We start from the raw sequence: 20,768 nt of genomic DNA on the forward strand, positions 1-20,768 counted from the left end.
CTAACAACTGATGACTGCTACTGCAGCATCTGTGGGGCTTAATGGAGATTATTGTTCGACCATTCAACTGAAAAGGAGTCAAATTAACACCACTGCAGCAGTACCACAATGCTGTATTGGTAAACAATATGGTTCAGGAAGAATATGTTTGGTCTAAATGCATCAACATTAACATGACTAAGCACCAGCTTGAGGAAGTGCAGTTGCAACTATTTTCGACAGCAGCATGATAGTGAACCCTTGACCTAAACTGAGCTATAACTCAATTGAGCCTTGTTCTTAGTCTTTCACATAGAACCTAGAAATCATTACAGACACTTATATTTTTGTTAGAGTGTACTGCGATCCTGGCCCATACTTATGAATGGATTTGTCTATCGAGAATTCTATTAGTTAATACAAACCTATTTACTCCATTCCCATGGGACTTTCAGGATGACACTCTCTCTGTCACTGAATAGTTTTATGAACAAATAATTAAACCATGGACCATGGCCTTCTGTCACCAGACCTAAACACAAGTTAATACTTGACACTGCAACGGCACCTCAATAATGCACCAAAAGATGGACCTTCCTGCATAAGACTGTTGTCATATTCCACCAACATGGTTCCACACACTTTCTGAATCTAGGGAAAGGAAGACCCATGCCACATTTGCTGCAGCAGCTCCCTCGTTGTCTAACGAGGAAGTGAATGGAGGAGAGATTGACACAGGGGAACATGTTACAGAGGAACATGTTGTCCCACCCCCAAAAAAGCATGTCCGTGTCCGTTTCCGGACCCAAACCGGAAGCACCGTTTTTGGAGCACTTAGGACCCCGATTTCGGCGATCACATTTTAGATTTTTCTGAATTAAATCTAATTAATCTAATAGCTCGGGAAACTCGGGCGTGGCGGCCTGGAACAATGAGAATAACTCGGGGAAACTCGGGATAAAGCAGTAAATGAGTTAACAGAGCTGAGAATATGTTTGGCAATGTATAGATGGAGTTCAATTATATAACAGGAAGAATACTCGGTTGAAGAAAATCCTTTTCAGCACTCCTTGACAATGGACACTTGGGACTGGCTTATTGTTTGAGACAGACCTGCATTTAGAGACCTGAAGTAGTCAATGAATGGGGCAACATAAAGCAGAGGAAGCAAGTTCATATTCTTGACCTAGCGACAGTCACGCGGTATGCTGAAAACTGGAACATGTGTCTCAGATTGAAGGCTAGATAGCAACACTTTTTTTTCCAACTTCATATCAAAAGGATATGTGCCTTTGTACTGCAGTGCAATAAAATGATACAATTTTATACCAAAGGTGTTTATAAACTTGCTGCTCATGCACCGCCAGTGGTGTTGCGTAACAGGACGAAGATTCTGGGGTGCCCCGTCTGACTGTACTTACCAGGTGATATGGGTCGGCTTGAGCTGGGGGAGGGGGTGTAGGGGATGGGGCTCGACACGGTCCTCGCCCGCAGGCCCTGCGCAGACATCTCGTTGAAGTACCTGACAGGATGAGATGAACTAGGTTACACACATTAGTACCATCACATTGTCAGTTCATTTTTACCTAAAAAATAACATCACAGGCGTTTTGCGTCATGTGGCCTGACTCTGCTGTTTCTGCTGTTTCCTTTGCTGCAGCACATCAAGAACAAATGTCATCAATGTATTACTTTGTTACTAAGAAAAAGACGAAATCACAATGAACGCAACATTACAGATAACATAATCCGCATTGGTGAACCTAGAGGCCATGCTGAAAACGTATGCTAGGAACTTCAAAAGAAGATTTCTAAAAAAGTTAATTTGAAAATAGCGTATCTACAAGCTCACAACAAAGCAATGTATTGTGAGCTTGTAGATTTTTTAAATATCAATGTAAGCAAGTGTTAAAAGTGGTTAAACTGATTGTGAAGCTATATAAATTAAATTAGCTGGGGACTCCCTGCAACCCCTTCGAGGACCCCTGGGGGTCCCAAGAGTACACTTTGAGAACTACTGGCTTAACTGAGGTAAAACAAATAAAGCCAAGGGGTGGCCAAAATTGTTGGGGGTCACCCCTTGGGGAGCATGAAGGTGCACAGCTAATTGTGTGGCAATCCAGACAATCAACTTTGAGATGGTGTTTGAATAGAGAATTGGATGGAAAGACGGACAAACCAACTGACATAACCATCCTTAGGAGCCTGCCTCTAGTGGGGCTTTTAAGCCCCCACACCCTCTACCTCAATTTTTTTTAAGCCCCCCCACCACCCTCTACCTGTCTGAATCCACTTCCGGGCCAGTATTTAATCTGGAACTGTTCACACACACTGTGAGCTTGTAAATCTGCTATTTTTGAAAAGTTGTGAAAATGAGTGCAAATCTTTTAATATATGTATTTTTTATGCAAACATTTGTAACTAAAATTTTGCTTCTGGGGGGTCCCTGGAACTAAATATTTTGAGATGGGGGTCCGTGGCCAAATGACTTGCACAAATTTTCACGATTAAAAAATAAATAAAAAAATAGCAGATCTAAAAGCTTGCAGCTTGTATATCTGCTATTTTTTCAATAGCGAAAGCAAAAAATAACGCGTAATAATGCGTTCCCAGTCTAAATGGGTTAAACCCCCTCCCCCTATGAAGAACATTCATGGGTGGGGCCCCGCAGTGAATCCTTGTACCACCCAGGGCCCAGGGTTTGGTGCGACAGCCCTGCGTGTACCTCTCATCGTCCATCTCCAGGCTGGACTCGCTCTCTGACAGCTGTCTGCACAGCGCCTCCCTGCGCTCCATCTCTCTCTGGAGTTTCCTCTGGAGTCGGATGTTTTCCTCCCTCATGTGCCGTTCCTCCTCTATGTATTGGGCGCGCTTCTCTGTGTCTGTGGAAGAAGGGAGACACACGCAGGTAGTCAAAATACACATATTCAAACACTACGATTCGTTTCAGGCGTACATGTGCTGCACGATATACGTCAAATTCATGCACAGACTACAATTTAAACCAATTTAGAACGGTTACACATTGTGTATTATTAATTTTTGGTTTAACTATTGAAAAATAGCAGATATACAAGCTCACAGCGCGGCACCGAGTGCCGCGCTGCGAGCTTGTAGATCTGCTATTTTTGAAAGATCGTGAAAATTTGAATTTTGACCCGATTCTATAAGTGTCTTTTGAATCCTTCTAAGGTTTTTTGAAAAACCTATGTTTCAGCAATCGATGGCTAGCAATTCTATGACTTCAATAAGTCTAGGCCTAAATGGGTTTAACGTGGATTTTATGTTTTGTGCGCCGACGCCATGAGACACAAATACTGAGTTTTGTGCATTCATACCGTCTCCGACTTTCTCACAGCATTGACACAAAATGTAAACAAGTGAATAGAGTCTCTGTGGTAACAAAATGTACTTAAAATTCCAAACCAATCAAGAGTATGTATGAAATAGTTTATGAAGGCATAATTCTTTCCAGATGCAGGTGACCCTCATCGCAAAGGTCCTCTGTAACACATTCTTATAATTGGTCAAGTCAACTTATTAAGTAAGAAAGCCTATGATTTCATCAGCTTGTTGTGCTTCTTGCCTTAGTCCATGTGGCACACACCAATAAGTCAGAGTGACAGCTCCCTCTAGTGGTGAAAACATGGTAGTGTAAGAATGGCAAACTGATCAGCCATCTATTTTGACTCCCGACATTAAAGCTAGTTGCACACTGCTGTGTTTTTTCGTTGCGAAATGCGTTTTTCAGGGCAAGGAGAGAGGGAGAGAGAGAGAGCAAGGGACCCAGTGGTCTGAGAATAAATACGAAACGGGCAGCAGTGTGCAAACGTGATTGACATAAAGTGAGATGACCTGTGGTTTGGCAGCCAAGGAGTGGGTGTGCAAAGTTTGGCATGGATCGGGGCAACGGTGGTGGAGATATGAGTAGGGCAAAAGTGTGACGTCTGATGGACAGACAGACTGCCGACCTGACGGTCACAACAACGTGCTAAATCACATTCTCTACATTTGTTGAGAAAAAACACAAAACAAGAGAACAAGTAGCCAAGATGAGTAAAAAGCTAGCATCAAGAATTCAAAAAGAGTGAAGTACTAGGGGGTGAGGTGGAGTTGGGAGGCGGAAAATTGGGAGTGCAGTTCTGACTGCAATGGGGAGTTTATTCCACAGTCTAGAAGGGAGTCTAGGATGTCTGGAGCGTTGTCCAGGGTGTTTTATGGAAGGCTCAGACAGTATTCCTGTGTTACCTGATCTAAGCGAGCAGGAAGGGTTGTGGGGTTGGATCAAGTCCAGTTGAGGGTATAGAGGTGACATGCCTTTGGCTGCCTTGTAGGCCATCATCAGTAATTTGTACTGGGTGCGGGCGGCAACCGAGCAGCCAATAAAAGGAGCGGAAATTCATTGGCACATTGATATTTATTTATAGCAATTGTTCCAGTCGCCAATGTAGTAATAACTATAACTAGCTGCTACTTATTTTCATATATTTATTTCCACAAAATTAATAATTATATCTATAAGCAGCATTGAGGTATCGGTATCAATAAAATCCTACTAATACCCAAGTAAAAGTAGACTACAACCCCAACTTTTTAGCAGCACAGAAATTATAAATGACCAGCGACATACAAGATTAAGAGTACGTATGAAAAAATAAAATAATGACTGCCCATCTGTACTAAAACAAAACCTATGCAAAATGAAATCCCTGCAAAGTGGTGTGCCCAGCAATAACCACTGACGCACAAGGATAACTTAAGAGTCACTTCTCAGTGCTACAAGACTTCCATGGCTCTGTAGAGCTCTGTATCAATTACTGATGGGTGTCGTGTTCCTCTGACACCCAACTGAAGCAGGATGAGAGGAGCTTTATTAGGACAGTTGAGACTGACACCCTCCCTATTAGGACAGTTGAGACTGACTGACCCCCACACACACACACACACACACACACACACACACGCATAATCAGAGAGATGTTTGAAGGAGAGCAGCTCAATAGCGATTTGGCATCAACAGGCTGGACCTGGCTTCAACTGGGCGAGCGTATGTCCGTGTTTCAATCTTTCCGAGGCTGGATTAAATTGTTAACCCGACCTACATTTTTCTCGTGTTATCCACAGAGGCCATCCACAGACAAATCTGATGCCTGTTCAGCCATAGATTGGCTGTGGCTCCTTGGTGACCCATACATGCAAAAGGCTTTGCTGATCTTAAGTCGGGCCGAAAAAGTTTAAAATGAACAAAAGACATTCCTAATAATTTTGCCATTTCTAAATCATTCCCACAAAGCCAAAGTAACTGTTTTGTATCAAGTAGTAGGGTCGCTGGCGTTACGCCGTTTCAGTTACGTTCCGTAAGTTCAGTAACTGTAAAACAATATTTCATTTTCATCACTTCACCAAGGTCAACTCCCATTAAGGATCAAGAAAAATAAGTTGGCGTAAGTGTTGTACTAGTTCTGAGAATTTGTCAGCAGTAAATCAAAAATCAACCTCTATGGAAGGTTGATTTACAGTCGTTGCACGTATAAAAAAAGAAAAAAAGAATGTAACCTCATCTTGTGTCAATCACGTTTACCCACCGACTTCAAAATTGTTTTGGACCAGTTCCGATTTTCTGCGTTTTTTCACAGTAACGCCACAGCTACAGTGTTTTGAGACTGTAGCCTGCCCTGAAGAATGAAGTTTGTGGATTGAGGAAAGGCACATTGCCTTGCATGCACTTTTCAGATGGGATGATACTCTTCAAGTACATGTGTGTGTATCTAACGCCAGCCACTGTTTAGGATTGTGGTGTTCTTCTTTTTAATATTTCTCCAGTACAGCAAAGCATCACACTGGGCCAATGAAATAAACATTGAAACGATGGGGAGAGTAGCAATCTGTCAACGAGTGCGAGAACCACCGTGACCACACAATCATCCTCACTGCTTCATGTTTGTTTTGTTTCGTTCTGCGAAATTGTCTGCAATTAAAAAAAATAGACATCGGACTCAGTATGCAAGGTGGGTGTGCGTAACGATTTTCATCAGATGGATAAAAGAGACACAAAAATACAGACTTCACAGTGGGCAAGATCCATTAGTCTTCCTTTTAGGCTCACTGAACAGGGGTTGGCAGTATCTAGTTCCAATTGATACATGTAACCAAGCCGTTGCCGGGGCATAAGGTGAATTTGCATTTATTTAGATACCTATCCGGAGGGGTCAGTTATACTTCCAGTTATATTTCCAATCCCGTGTCTGGGATTGCGGATGACTGCTTTTGAGCGAGTTTGAGTGGGTGTGACTACAGGCCGGTCTCTCTACTCACGCTGCAGCTCGGTTGTGCGAAGGCTCTTCTTTAGCCTCTCGACCTCGTTCTTCAGGAAACGGATGTGTCGCATCATGTTCTCTGGTGAGTCGATCTCCATGGACACATCTCTGGGGGAGGGCGGAGCTGAAACAGGCTGGTCCAACTTCTCCTGAAGGATTCTGAAGGACCAAAGAAAACCCCAAACACACACACGCATACAAAGAATGTAGTAAGTTGGGCATGATGACAGGTCTGTCTTAAATGTGATTAACCACTTTGGGGCTGTGTTCACAGAAAGTGATTTTCTGCCATGTGTTTATTTATTTATTTTTTATCCCAAGATTTTGTATCCCATTTTTCACCCGGTGTCAATTATCTAATGTAATCCTGGGCGCTACACTCCCTCTGCCAACCTGGGGAGACAACACCTGACCTCATGCTTCCTTCTATGCATGAGGAGTCCAAGTCGCATCTTTTCACCTGACAGGGGGGGGGGGGGGAGTTTACCCAGTTGGACGTAGCGCGTGGAAGGAACACGTTATTCCAACCAGTCCCTTTCCCCTCCATCAGGCTGGCCAGGGGGAGGCATTATAGGGACCAGGATTACTGCATGTTTTTTGTGAGGGTACCTACCCTAGGTGACACGGGGAGAACATGTAAACTCCACACAGAGCGCCCTGGGTGGCTCGAATTAAACGTTTGGAGACGAGCGCCGCTCATCAATTTCATTTGCTATGCCGAGCATCGGAAAAGGACAGCTGGAAGCGGCAAAGACTGAGCCAGGGCGTCTTGCTAAGTGTATGCGTTGCATTGTGACACGTTGCAATACAAGTTCAAGATAAGGATAGGAGGCTGGAAGTTGTTAACCTTAGTGGAACACCGAGCTTCTCAATAAAACATTTCCATAAAAACTCATAGTAGCTCATTTTGGCAGCAGATTTATTGTTCATCTACAAATGGAAAACTGTCAGTACCTTTTCTCAGCCTCCAGTTTATCCATGCGTTTCCACAGTCTGTTGACCAGAGCTTCCTGCTCCTGCTCCAACGTGTTCTCAAGGTCGATCTTTTCACGCCTCAGCTGGAGAAGAAAAGGTGAGAACAGAGAGGCAGAGATAGTGTGAGTTGGAAAGCGGAAGAAGAAAACCTCTGCTGAATTCATTCACATGGCACTTGCCCCCTCCCCACCACCACACAAAGAACACAATGGCAGTAGAGAGCCAGGAGACCACTCCATTGCCAACTGATATGAAATGACCTTGTTAGGTCCTCTTTCCAATTAGCTTCTTCCCTTGAGGGACAAAGAACCTGTTGCATAACGCCATTCTACATTATCAAAACCTCCCATGATCTGCAGTCATGACTGCATGGCGACAATATGCATGATATAATGCCCGATTTAATGCAGACACACCCACCTGCACTTCAAGGGCACTAATGCTAGATGCACATGAAGGATATTAGAGTGCGACAGTTATTTTCTTTTTTCCCCTCACACATGGGGTTAACATAGTTCTAGATCTAAAGGTCTTTGCACACTGCTGTGTTTTTTTCGGGTGAATATTTTTCGGACCAGGGTCGATTTCTTTTTTTCCTGTCGCCACTGAAAAACGTTTTTTGATGATTTCGGATTTCGAAAAACGCAACGAAAGAATGCAACAGTGTTTCGGAAGTAACGTGACAGCATTGATGACAAGTCTGGTAAAAAGAAACGCTGATAAATCCCCAGGCCCGCCATGGCCATACTATCAACAACCATAGTATCAACAAGTAAGCCATGCCGAGCCATGAGGCCCATAGGGCAGGAGCCCATCTCCTGTTTCTGTAGCGTGTAGCAGCTTGATGTACAAGTACACCCCCTGGACTAGTATGTCACAGGGACTTACCCCCAATCCAACCCTTGATGCTGAGTGCCAAGCAGGGAGGCACTGGGTGGGGTGGTATGACCCGGCCAGGGATCGAACCCCGACCTCCCAGTCTCAGGCCAGACCACAAGGCCACTGAGCTGGTACTGAGCTCAGTGTTATGCCTGATGTATGCTTGGCTGTGCACCGACAATAGCCAATATACAAGCACAACGTGTCGCACTGCAATGTGTTGAGCTTGTAGATTGTCGAGTGTTGAGCTTTTAGATCAGCTATTTTCGGGGCACGGCTAAGTATAATTCAGGTGTTATTTCACTTACAGTAGGTCCCACAGCCTGCTCTCTGTGGTTTTTGTATCCCCTTCTCCACTCCTATCATGGTGAGCATACCTGTTCCAGGGTGAGCTGCTTGGAGATGGTGTCGTTCTCCATCTTCTTAATCTTCTTCATCAGCTTGTTGACCTGGAACTCTTGCTCCTGCTCCAAGTGCTGCTCCAATTCCGCTTTCTCGTGTTGGAGCTGGAGGGAGAGCAGGAAGAGTGAGAAGAGTCAAGAGCTTGGGTCCCACACCCACACACAGCACGCACGCTTCTGTTTTGCCTGTACAGTCGTGTAAATAACTCCTACTGGAAACCAAATTATTCTAAGCCTATCTAGCTAGCTGCTTAACAAATGATATACATTTTTATATACATTTTCCGGGAAACACACATTGTAACTGGTTGAATAGCCTTCCAGTCCTAAGAGCAGATGGCAGCTTCCTGACAGGGCAGACAGGAAGAGATAGTCTGACTTGAGAGACTAGTTGAGAACAGATGAGACTCATGAGTTACATACTTTGACAATTATATTCCCTCAATTACATGGCACTGTACATATTGATGGGATTTATAAAGTGGTTGGAAGTGTTAATGGAACAATTCCAGGAAGAATTCACATTGTGAGAATATGGCATGGTTGGCGTTTTGCCTGAAGCGACCAAAGTAACCACCTTTGGCAGCCTCCCAATACAAAGTGAGGGGTGCGGCTCAGCGCTGGTTCAAAATGGGATGCCTGTGTGATGATGGATTATGTAAGCGATTACTCATTAGGAGGAAAGGGCTGGATGATGTTTGTTGGAAGGAAAGAGTTGAGAGCAGTAAAATTGCTACTGCTGCAACTAAAAAATAAATGAAAAAACACCTCAAAGCAACACAAACTGGTTTCAATATACAATTGCATTCACACATGTCAACTGTGGTTCAATAACCTGGCAGGAATAATGTGCACCTAAATAGCTTTGATAGATGTGGGCCACACCCAGTCAAGCCATTTCTCCAACTAATGAACAGGGTAACCTTTTTATGGCATGATTTTATTTTATGTAGTACATAATCCCAGCGTAGCATATTACAATGTCGGTAGCAGAATGCCACCACAGTCATTCTATTAATGCACTGGTTGACACACATACAAGCAGTATGCGTGCAAGATTCTTGCAGAGCAGACAAATCAGCACACCTGAATTTCCCTCCAGGGATCAGTAAATATTTCTTCTTATGTTATGGTGAAAAAGGTGTGTGCACTAACTGTACATAATGTATAACTCATATTTTTCATGATCGAATATAACCAGTAGGTGATATGAGTGAATAAATTATTATAATTATAATTGCCTTCTTCTTCGAAGGCTTTAATAGGTGTGCTGAGCTATCAGAAAAGGGGAGTCTAATAGATGCAAGCGTGGAGAGCTGTATTTGTCCACATAGAAGGACGCGGGGTATGGACCATACCATAGTAGGCTATTTAAGCTTAGTACGGCGACGGCAGATGACGACGGCAACCGGAAATGATCAGCGACGGCAACCGGAAATGATCAGCGCTCGATAGATCAACCTGCCGCCGTAGCAGCCGTCTGTACTACGCCAGTAGGTCCCTTTCCACGTTGCGCCTACTACGCCTGCTGCGTTGACGTGTCGCCATGGGAACCAAATCGTTCAGTGAAAGAGGTGGGACCCCGTCGCCGACGGCTCTTTGCTTAACAATTTGGACCGCAACGGCGATTGTGTCATAGCAGCCGTAGTCCCGCCTCACGTTGCCGTAGTAAAAACGGGTCCCTTAAATTCCCCAATATCTATTGGAAGGTGGGGAAGAGTGTTGGAATCCCTCCCGATTCACAGAGGCATAATTTGTTCCGTCTGCCTCTGACCACTTAAGTAAACCGCCGTCATCTAGACTTAAGGAGGGGGGTATGGGAGGTGGTGGTCAGACGGGACGGAGGTTTACAAAAATGACTGCAAAGGAGTGAGTGCATAAACAACAGCCTGCAGAATTAATTACCACAAATCCTCGCTTCTCATTTCAGTATTGCTTAGAACTATGACACACACACACACTCACCCACCCACATACACACTATAGGCTGTCAACACCACATCTCAGGGCAGCAGCAGATGAAGGCCTGTTTAACGTTAGGGAAAAGGCGAGATAACAAAATGCCTAAACAACAAGTCCATCTGCATGACCTTAAACGGGGTCCGGTGAGGCACATACTGTACATGTGGCCCCAGTGGCCCAACCAGATTCCTGCTTCTTTACACATCAACAATCCATCAGCCAGACCTATATCCAACCGTTCAAAGTTGTGTTTATGTCTGTCACTCTGTGCACAGAATGTACGTGGGCATCCTGTATGTTCTGCTGTTTGGGGGAAAATAAGATGTGGAAAATAAGGCTGGACCAAATAACCAAGAGGAAAAGTCATTTGAGAGTCATTTAGAGCAGTCCAGCAGCCAAAGCAAAGTCATCTTGAGTAGTTCCAGCCTTCAGGCAAGAACCAATGCGGTTGACAACGTGCTGATCTGACCGCTACTCTCAACACCAGTAAACCGCACGACACAAACAGGCTAGACAAAATAGGTGCAGCCAAATACTTGATAGAAGTAAAATACTCCAGAGTGCTGGGCTGAAAATCAAACACTTATCGTGCAATGCATATCTATACTATAATTTTGCGAATGTCTGTCTGTCTGTCTGTCTGTCTGTCTGTCTGTCTGTCTGAAACAGTGTTTCTCATCAGTGGCTGGAGCAATTGATCTGAAATCGCATCACAATTAGCATATGAACACACCTAACATAACTGTGAAGCCCGTTTGTCACTTTCACAAATCGTATGCTGTATATTAGCATTTTTATGGTGTATCTACTATCTATTCTGCATCTAGCTTGAGGCTAATCTATTCTGCATCTAGCATGAGGCAACATGTTTAACCAGCTCTGTGTGTGTGTGTGTGTGTGTGTGTGTGTGTGTGTGTGTGTGTGTGTGTGTGTGTGTGTGTGTGTGTGCAGGCAGGCAGGCGGGTGTGTGCGCAGGCGGGTGGGCTGGGGGGGGGGGGGGGGGGGGGGGGGGTAGCCATTAAACGAAACGGGTATTTCTTACATTGATGCTCCTACATATTATCATGCAAGCACCAGTTAAAGTTACTTTCCATCCCTCATATACTGTATGCACAGTGCACATCCCATAACCCACACACTGCACATAATTTTGGAGCTCATATCTTTGAACGGGTAAGGGCTAGTCTAACATATAATTTTCCGAATGTCTGTCTGTCTGAGTGTCTGTCTGAAACCGCGTTTCTCATCAGTGGCTGGAGCAATTGATCTGAAATCGCATCACCATAAGCATATGAACACACCTGACATAACTGTGAAGCCCGTTTGTCACTTTCGCAAATCGTATGCTGTATATTTGCATTTTTATGGTGTATCTATATCTATTTAGCCTACAGTACCTTTTGTGACCACACGTTAAGGGAGGGGCGCTGTTGTTCAGGCCATGCACAATCACACACAAACCCACACACACACACACACACACGGGGGGAGTGTGTGTGTGTGTGTGTGCAGGCAGGCGGGCGGGTGTGTGTGCAGGCGGGTGGGCGGGCGGGCTGGGGGGGGGGGGGGGGGGGGGGACAGTATCTCTGTAGCCATTAAAGGAAACGGGTTTCTTACATTGATGCTCCTACATCATGCAAGCACCAGTTAAAGTTACTTTCCATCCCTCATATACTGTGTGCACAGTGCACATCCCATAACCCACACACTGCACATCATTTTGGAGCTCATATCTTTGAACGGGTAAGGGCTAGTTTCATAGGTTCAGAGTTTTTCCTGCAGAGAATTAAAAAAAGGCAGCCACCTACATGGTGCCGTGTCTAGCTCAGCAAAAAAAGTGTCTTTGTGGAAAACACTAACAAGAGTTGCAATTGATGAATTTGTCATTTAGAACTGCAATTATGGCATTAAAGAGCTGCAATTTCCACTAAAGAGTTATTTCCCTACAGCAGAAATGTGTCAGGTGGCAGCCTCATTTTGTGGCTGCTTGAACGTGTCAATACAGTTTCTTTCAACATCATTTTATTTTTCTAAATTAGCGTTGAATTTGATTTGATTTTTATTTGGATCTCTTTTAGCCATCGGCTACTCTTCCAAGAGTCCAGCAAAGCCAGGCCTAGACCTGCTTTCTAACACATTCCATTGAATCCCTTTATTGAAATGTTTTCAGCTTTGCAGAATGCATATATGGCTGGGAGAATCAGTGATTCCTTTACAATGCCAGTTGGTGAGGAGAATCATGAGGGCAGGTGAAAGAGTGCAGACATTATCTGATTATTACCGGCAGTTAAAAAGCAATAATTCATATTACTGACAAGAAGTGGAAGGGACCGGTAATGGAGAGGATCATAGTCAAGAGTGCAGGACAATTCAGGTAATATTCAAGGAGGAAACATGCTAGAGAAATTAACAGGAAATAATGGGAATAAAATGGAACTTTAAGTGTAATTTGCTCAAACAATATTTACCAAGTCATTAGCAAATAGAAGTCCATTTATGAATTAATTTGTCAAAATTGTAAAAGAAATGGCAAATAGGTCCTGGGGAGAACCATTTATTTGAATATATATATTAAGGCTGGGACTTTAACTGATTAATTGCGATTAATTAATTACAGAAAATTAACGCGATTAAAAAAGTTAACGCATTTTAATCGCACTTAGTTTTTGCACCACAGAACCTTCAGTTTCGGGCATACCGATCATAGTGATGCACCAACCAAGAAGAGACAACAAACGCAAAGGGAGAAGTAGCCGATCAGAGCGCTTTGCTTGGCCCAGTGGATGCGAAATTTAGATTTAAAAAACTCACTTGTTGATTCACTTGTACAACAAAATGTGTTTTACTTGAAAAAAAATGCTTCTCAGGTCAAATATCAATGTGCGATTAATTGCGTTTAATTAATCACAGAGCCTGTAATTAATTAGATTAAAATTTTTAATCGCATCCCAGCCCTAATATATATATATTAGGGCTGGGATGCGATAAAAAATTTTAATCTAATGAAAAGATTAAAACTTTCTAGTTCTAAAGAACTAGAAAGATGCAACTGGAAATTGCAAGTGTGGTTGCCATGAAAATGTTGTCTAACTTGTCTTAGTTACCATTTGAATTTTCCCCATTCAAGTCAATGGGAAAAGTTAATTCACTAATAAATGAATGGCACTTGGGTGCCAAACTCGTTCGGTAACGAGTTAAGGCCACTAGGGGTCACCCTGCCAAAAGGAGTTGTCTCGTTCCTGAACGAGACAACAAGGGGTTAACTGGTACAGCTCTGCGTGCATGCTGCGTGCCCTGTGAATGACCCTAGTGCATACGTCACCCCGTAGTGACGTATGGACCTCACCAGAGAGAGAGAGAAAGTAGCCCGAGCTGGTTGCATTGATTTCCATTCTAGGCTGAAACATAAAAAGGGCTTTATCTATGAATGAGGTGAAAAGAACGCCAGGGAAGCAGAGATCTGATTGTTTTCACGGCGACACTTTACCGCGTTGGTCGGCCGCGGTTTGGATTTTAGTTTCACGAGCGTTTGTAAACAAATGGATTTTCTTCCTCAATCGTCAGCGGACACTCACGTGCACACGCACGAAGCTTCCAAGGCTCTTCAAAATAAAGCGTGAGTGAACGACGGCAGCAGCAACAGCTAGAAATGTTAGAAACCTTAGCATCCCATGTGTTAAGGAGAACACAGCAGTGTATCATAGCTGCACAAGTGGACATTAACTAAAGGACTCTTGAAGGCGGTTACAATGATATATAAAAGGGCCCATTACTTGCTTATGCAAGTGAGTGGGCTGTGCTCATGTTCATGGTTTGAATGTAAATTCTTCAATGATTTGTAATTTGAACTTCTCCACATAATTACTGTCAAGTAGGCCACACTAATTAGTTTTCTGCCCCAAGGATATACAGTACAAGCAGCCATATAATTGAAGAAATGGTGGAGATCATCAGACAGATTTTGGATGCCCAGCAGAGTTGTCAAAATCCTGCATGGGGATTAATAGCTGATGAGACATAACATCAACATCTCTTTCACCAAGCAACTGGATAGGGGGCGGGGCTGCAACTGTCTTCTTACCGGTAGATTTTATTCTATAGATTAATTTCGATCAAGATGGCTGTATTTTGGGGGGGTATTTTCTGCTAATTATTTAGTGAGGAAAAAAAAACAGAGTTGGAAAGAGACTCCGGGACTCTTGCCTGATAACTGCGTGCGCTCTGTGTGGGTCTCTCTCTGTGGGTCGTCGTTCAATCTGACCGTGTCAGTCTGCATTAAGGGGCAGATGGAGTACAATACCTCTTTAAATATGCTAGGACTGTAAACAATCTTATGGTTCTATCAGGCCTTCAGCAACAGGACGAGCAGTCTTAACCACTTGACTAGATATTCGGGAAAAAAGGAGAGGGACGACTCGGACGAGGATAGACCCTGGTTAACAAACTAAGTATAAAGGAGTTATATGGCTTTTTTTACTCCGCCAAATGTAAATGCAGCAGTATTCAGTGCCAGATTATTCTGCCATTTAATTAACACAACCAGGTGGGAGTCAAATAAGGAAAAAACAGACATGCTGCACCCTGCTTGGATTCTGCCTGCTTGGCTGCTTTCACTGCAGACCTCTAGTTTCAAGCCCAGAATTATCCAACAGCTCAAGAACTGTATTCCTTCTAGTCAGTTTTATTCCCCCGTCTTGTGCATAATGCAACTTGAGTATGAGAAGATGCACTGGAATTTATTGTTTTTCCAATAGATAAACCAGACCCTGGGACTTTGACTGTACTACCTGTATTGTTAACACCCGGAGTGCCTAACATGTTTTAACGATTCACAACCGTGAAGTGCCGCAGCCCCGTTAACACGTTACCCGATGTTACCATGGTAACCAATAGCCAGTGAGCTCCCACAGGCGGGAGTGAGGGAAAAGACTCAGTTTACCATGATGCCTCACAAAATACTACATCCAGCGACTTCCAGACGTCACTGAATTGTATTCATTCTGGCTGCAGAAAAATGTATATATCTCGGCTTCTTTTCCCATACCGCGCGTTTGGTCAAAACGGCCTGTATGTATTTGCGTAGTCGTTTTTGTTGACAAAAAAGAAATGTGTTCAAATCCATTTTGACCCCAGTGTCTGAGAATATTGAAGGATGATTTCCAAACACTAGCACTAGCAGTTTCTCTGTCTTCATTTTGTTCTTTCCCAGACACATTCTGGCAGGCATGCAATTCACTGTTAAGTTAATTTAAAAAAAAACTTTAATATTCGATCTAAACTCTGACAAGTGACTCTTCTTCTGTGACAGTGTCTAGAGGGGCTGAGGCACATAAGTAGCATTATAGTTGAATGCAGTGTAACGTGAATGCTGACCAGGCAATCATATTCTGGAACAATCGGACCCAATCTGAATCCGCCCTGAGTGGGACTCCTAAGTTGCTATGTATTCAGTTACATTAACTGCACCACCACCAAAGTCTATTAGTTTTAAAGACTACAGCTGGTTGCACACTGTTTCATGTTTTTGTTGCGAAATGCGTTTTTCAGGGCAAGGAGAGAGAGAGAGAGAGCAAGAGACCCAGTGGTCCGAAAATAAATACGAATACGGGCGGCACTGTGCAAACGTGATTGACATAACGAGGTTGATTTCTTTATTTACGTTCTCCGAAATTCACTCCTATATTCCGCCGAAAAAATGCAGTAGTGTGCAACGACCATAACTGTATCTTTGTTCTCATGTTGCTTTACTTTATACAAAATGGCCTGGAAGAAGATGCTCTCGGGCTTGTACTGTATCTCCAGAATCCTATGAGCTGTATCTCATCCTGAGTCTAGACTACAAACAAGAGGATCATTTCTGCACTCTCTTTTTTTAAACTGTAAACGATTGAGAGCACCATCACCATTCATGCCTGTATCAGAATAATAGAGAGCACTGGATTAAAACTTCCACAAAAAACAAATGGATTTTAAATGGATTTGTTTGATAGCTTGAACCCAGTGTGTGGATATTTTAAATTATCTTTGATTCCAACCTTGTTATCTAGCACCTGGCCTAAATACAGGTACGCACACAATCTCCTCATTTAACTGTACTGTACCAGAATTAAACAAAAATATACTAAAGGAGGGGTGTGTTCCAAGGTAGCCACACAATGGACACGAGACACCAGACCAGGAGGCCTTAGAATACAAGGAGGGCAAAAAATAGGAGATGGAAATGTTCCGCCTCTACAATGGTTGTAAAGTAGTGTAGATGAAAATGATGTCTTTAATTAACTATTAACTACACTGCAAGAGGACCCCTTGTTCTGTAAATGAAACCCGTACTTTGATATTATGTCAAAGCTCTGTGCTGTTTGTTAATTGTAACATTAGCTTTTATGTTTTTTTTGTTTAACGTTAACACCACACATTTCATTTTTCCAAAGATTATTTGTGGTTTTATATTTTATTTCCAACTTGAGACGGTGAACAGCGACACAGGAAAGGCAGAAGGATGACATGAAGTACAGTAACTCGAGTCAGATTAGAACCTGGGCCAGCTGCAATTAAGGACTACGGCCTTATTTATTTGGTATGCAAAACTATTCATTCTTGCTCAGTGACAAGACCTTGCAATGCAGTTTAATTGATTTTTTTAAATAAAATATGCTGTAAAAGGTGATAAAATAATGTACATTTTCTTCAATCATAAACTTATCAGAACACCTAAAATGCGTAGGGTTGTTCGATTAATCGATTTTTAATCGTAACCCGGTTTTTTTCCTTTGGAAGATTTAAAAAAATGGAAATCGTAAAATCGATTTTCACTTTAATTAGGGAAATTCTTACTCATTGGAGCCTTGCACGCGCAAAAAGTACACAGCCCCGTCCTCCTAAAGCAGGACGACAAGGTCCGACACCAAATTAATACTACTTTCTATCTGATGTGTAATTTCTTTGATGCGCGTTTAGCGCACGTCAGACTGAGCAGAGTTCACCGCACTGCGCTCACTCGCGATGGTTCAAGCAGCAAACAGAACAAAACGCTGCTGAGCTGGTAAACTTACTTACTTGTTGTAGTTTGAAAGAAGCTTATTAATTCTGTGTTACCCACCTACTGACTGTAGTCTTCTCCTACTGTCCCTGTCACTGTGTTAATTTTGCGTCGGGAAGCGAAGCGCTTCGCCTCCGTTTACAATCAGTCAACATCTCCGTGCATGAGTGGTGCAGGGCAGGGGCGTAGCCAGGAATTACATTTTGGTAGGCGAAATGCCTACCAAAATGCCTCACCAGCCTCCAAGAGCTGGCTTGTTTTGGCTGTTTTGTCACTCACTATTGATAATGAAACACTAAGGACGCTAAGTTGTATGTGATTGTTGCACAACTAAAGTTATTATTATTAATACCCTTATTGTTTTATTGCATTTTGCTATTTGGCTATATAAAAAAAATCAAAAAATGAAACAATAATGAAAAAAAAAAATCATTTCCTTGCATTTTTTAAATGAAAACAAAATAGTTGAAACAATGTATTATTCTTTTAACAAAAAATCGAAATCGAAATCGAAAATCGGGATTTCAGAGAAAATAATCGAGATTTTATTTTTTGGCCATATCGAACAACCCTAAAAATGCGTCACACATGCAAGTGCGTGTACATGACCAGGGTGGCACACAGTAAAATCATCTTGATGATTTATCCAAATGGACCCCTACCGTCCATTTGGTTAAAAGAGTACACTCCCAAGTTAAACTAACAATTGAATACAGAGTACCACCTCCACCTCCTTTCGAGACATGACAAAACCCAGGATTGGCATCAGTAATGTCAGGTTATTATAATCGCTATGTTCTTCTATATATGTTCTCAAATATGTCAAGGGTCATTAGTTTCCTTGTGTATGGGAACTCTTTTTCCTTTGGAAAAGGAACAAATACAGTATATATTGTGGATGGTCAATAACGTTTAGAAAAAGAAATCATACATCAAAAATACTCCTTATGCACTTGCATTCAACCGGATGAGAGATCAGGTTACAGGTATTATCTCCAGCATGGGTGCAGAACTGACCCAATTATAAGCTCCCCCAACTATCACAGGCCAAACCAGCACCAACCACGACAGACAGCAACTATTCTCCTTTTAAGAGTAGGAAATCGATACAAGCAAACAGCCCAGATAGATACTGGTCAATGATGGCAGTGTCAGTAAGTTCGCTTAGTATTCTCCTTGTCACTTCACAAGGCAATCAAATCTGTGTTACTGCATTTCTATGAGTTGCTTGGACTGAGAGAAGTCACTGTGGTCAATGACTATTGACTAACAAAAAGCTTCTTGCCCCATCCCCATCACTCACTTGCATGAGCTTCCTCGACAGCTCGTTGGTGAGAAATTCCTCTTCCTTTTCATAGTTGACAGCCAGAGTCTCCTTTTCTTTCTGTAGGGCCTGGATCTTCTTAAACAGAGTGTTGCTGATAAACTCTTCCTCCTGCTCTGCTCGTGCTTGCTGCAAGACATGTGAGGGTGGGGGTTAGACTCTGATGGGATTGGCAGCACGATGTGCCAAAATGTTGGACAGTAGCCTTCATCCTGCTGAAAGCGCTTCCAATAATTTCTGCACACACACACGCAGCATGCATTGCACAGACACACACACACACACACACACACACACACACACACACACACACACACACACACACACACACACACACACAGCACGCACAGACACACACACACACACACACACCAATCAACCCAACATCTGCTGCAGAGACATTTGCCAGCAAAAGAGGAACCTGCCTATTCCCCTCGTGACTCGAGATATTGCAGTAATGGGTGACGGACAGTAAGGGGAGAAGTGAAAGTGAGTTTTGAGGAGGGCGCACATGTGCGGAGGGGCTCTAAAGAAGGGTGGAAGAGCAGCCACCACAGCAGGTGTCATATCATTGCCCTTGTCATGTCGCTCTCACTTTCTCCATCATCATACTCTCATTCACATCAAGGCCACATTCTCTTTTGCAAGCTGGGAGTCTTTATCACTTGTTCAAGCACAATGAGAAGGACAATGGCAAATAGCTAGCTAAGCCACATACATTCAGAGAGAGAGAGGGGGGGGCAGAGTCAGACAGTGCAAAAAGTGGGCTGACTGGTCAATATTCAAGGCTGGCATTTAGCTTGCAAAGTTGGGCCTACGTGCTTCCCACCTTTCACTTTTCAAAGTGATCGGTTACACCTTTTTGTGTGGCACAGGCTCAGGCTGAGGGGTCCTCCCTGTGGGGTCCTCTATGTTCCCCACAGGTTAGCATTCACCAGCGTCGGCAGGTTAGCATTTCACCAGCGTTAGGTTTACTGAGGTTAGGGTTAGGTGGTAAGTGGGGACATAGAACCTGGGGAACATAGGTACGGTCCCCAGACTGATGAATCAAGCATGAGGATATATGACGCATTGGTCCATGCTAAGGGTACAGCTAAGCTCCCACCAATTATCCAATTAACAATAGCTTTGTTGGACGTAACATGGGGACAATGCGTCTGACAGCCCTTTATATCATCCAAGTTACCAATAACATGACACCAGCGGAGTGGCAACCCTGCACTGAGCTCTCCTCTCAACTTGACATTACCACACCATGCCCACCTGCTAATGTTAGCCAACATTAGCCACGCAAAAACAAAACAAAGCGAGCTCGCCTAGCTACTTAGCTCGCTGGCTAATTTAGCCATCTAGCCAACCAACGGGCGTTAGTCCGGCTAACATTAGCATAGCTCTGGTCCACAGCAATGCTACTTCATGTGTTCATAATAAACCAGCCTTTTTCCATTCTGTCAACAAAAACAACGATTTTTCCTGACAGCAAACAGTGACAGCACGAGTCTGGTCGACACTTTTATCAGTTAAAAAGAACGTCATTTTTCCTCAAAACGAGAAGCCAAGTATAAAACGTATACATTAGCCTCTAAGAGAGAGGCTAACACACGGCTAACTCACAATGGTGACGCTAGCCTTGCGCAGGTCCCGGTTCTCCTCCTGCAGCGCTTTGCACTTGAGTTTGAACGTCTCCAGCTCGATCTTCAGGACCTTGTTCTCCTGCTGCAGCGAGGCCAGGCGGTTCGTCAGCTCCTCCAGGCGGAACTGCGAGATGACCACGCTCGGCTTGCCCGAGTTCGAGGTGGCCGAGGAGGAGGTGGACATGGGGACGGCCGAGCTGCTCCCTCCAGCTCCGTCGGTGTCGCTCTCGCTCGCACTGTCCGCCATGGCTGACTGTG

The 20,768-nt window shown here is 43.5% G+C and overlaps 1 protein-coding gene across 1 annotated transcript in view; it reads right to left on the reverse strand.

Annotated features, from left to right (window-relative positions):
• Positions 1-20,768, reverse strand: part of LOC308296459 (coiled-coil domain-containing protein 6-like) — a 31,974-nt gene extending 11,206 nt beyond the window's left edge. The window contains exons 1-7 of the mRNA XM_080739747.1: positions 20,491-20,768; positions 18,856-19,005; positions 8,528-8,656; positions 7,251-7,354; positions 6,295-6,455; positions 2,705-2,861; positions 1,401-1,501 (exon numbers count right to left, since the gene is read on the reverse strand). Of these exons, the coding sequence (XP_080595873.1) occupies positions 1,401-1,501; positions 2,705-2,861; positions 6,295-6,455; positions 7,251-7,354; positions 8,528-8,656; positions 18,856-19,005; positions 20,491-20,757 (1,069 nt within the window). The 5' untranslated portion in view covers positions 20,758-20,768. The remainder of the gene's footprint in view (positions 1-1,400; positions 1,502-2,704; positions 2,862-6,294; positions 6,456-7,250; positions 7,355-8,527; positions 8,657-18,855; positions 19,006-20,490) is intronic.

The sequence above is a fragment of the Nannobrachium achirus genome, assembly GCF_963921795.1.
Source record: "Nannobrachium achirus genome assembly, chromosome: 13".
Classification (NCBI taxonomy): domain Eukaryota; kingdom Metazoa; phylum Chordata; class Actinopteri; order Myctophiformes; family Myctophidae; genus Nannobrachium; species Nannobrachium achirus.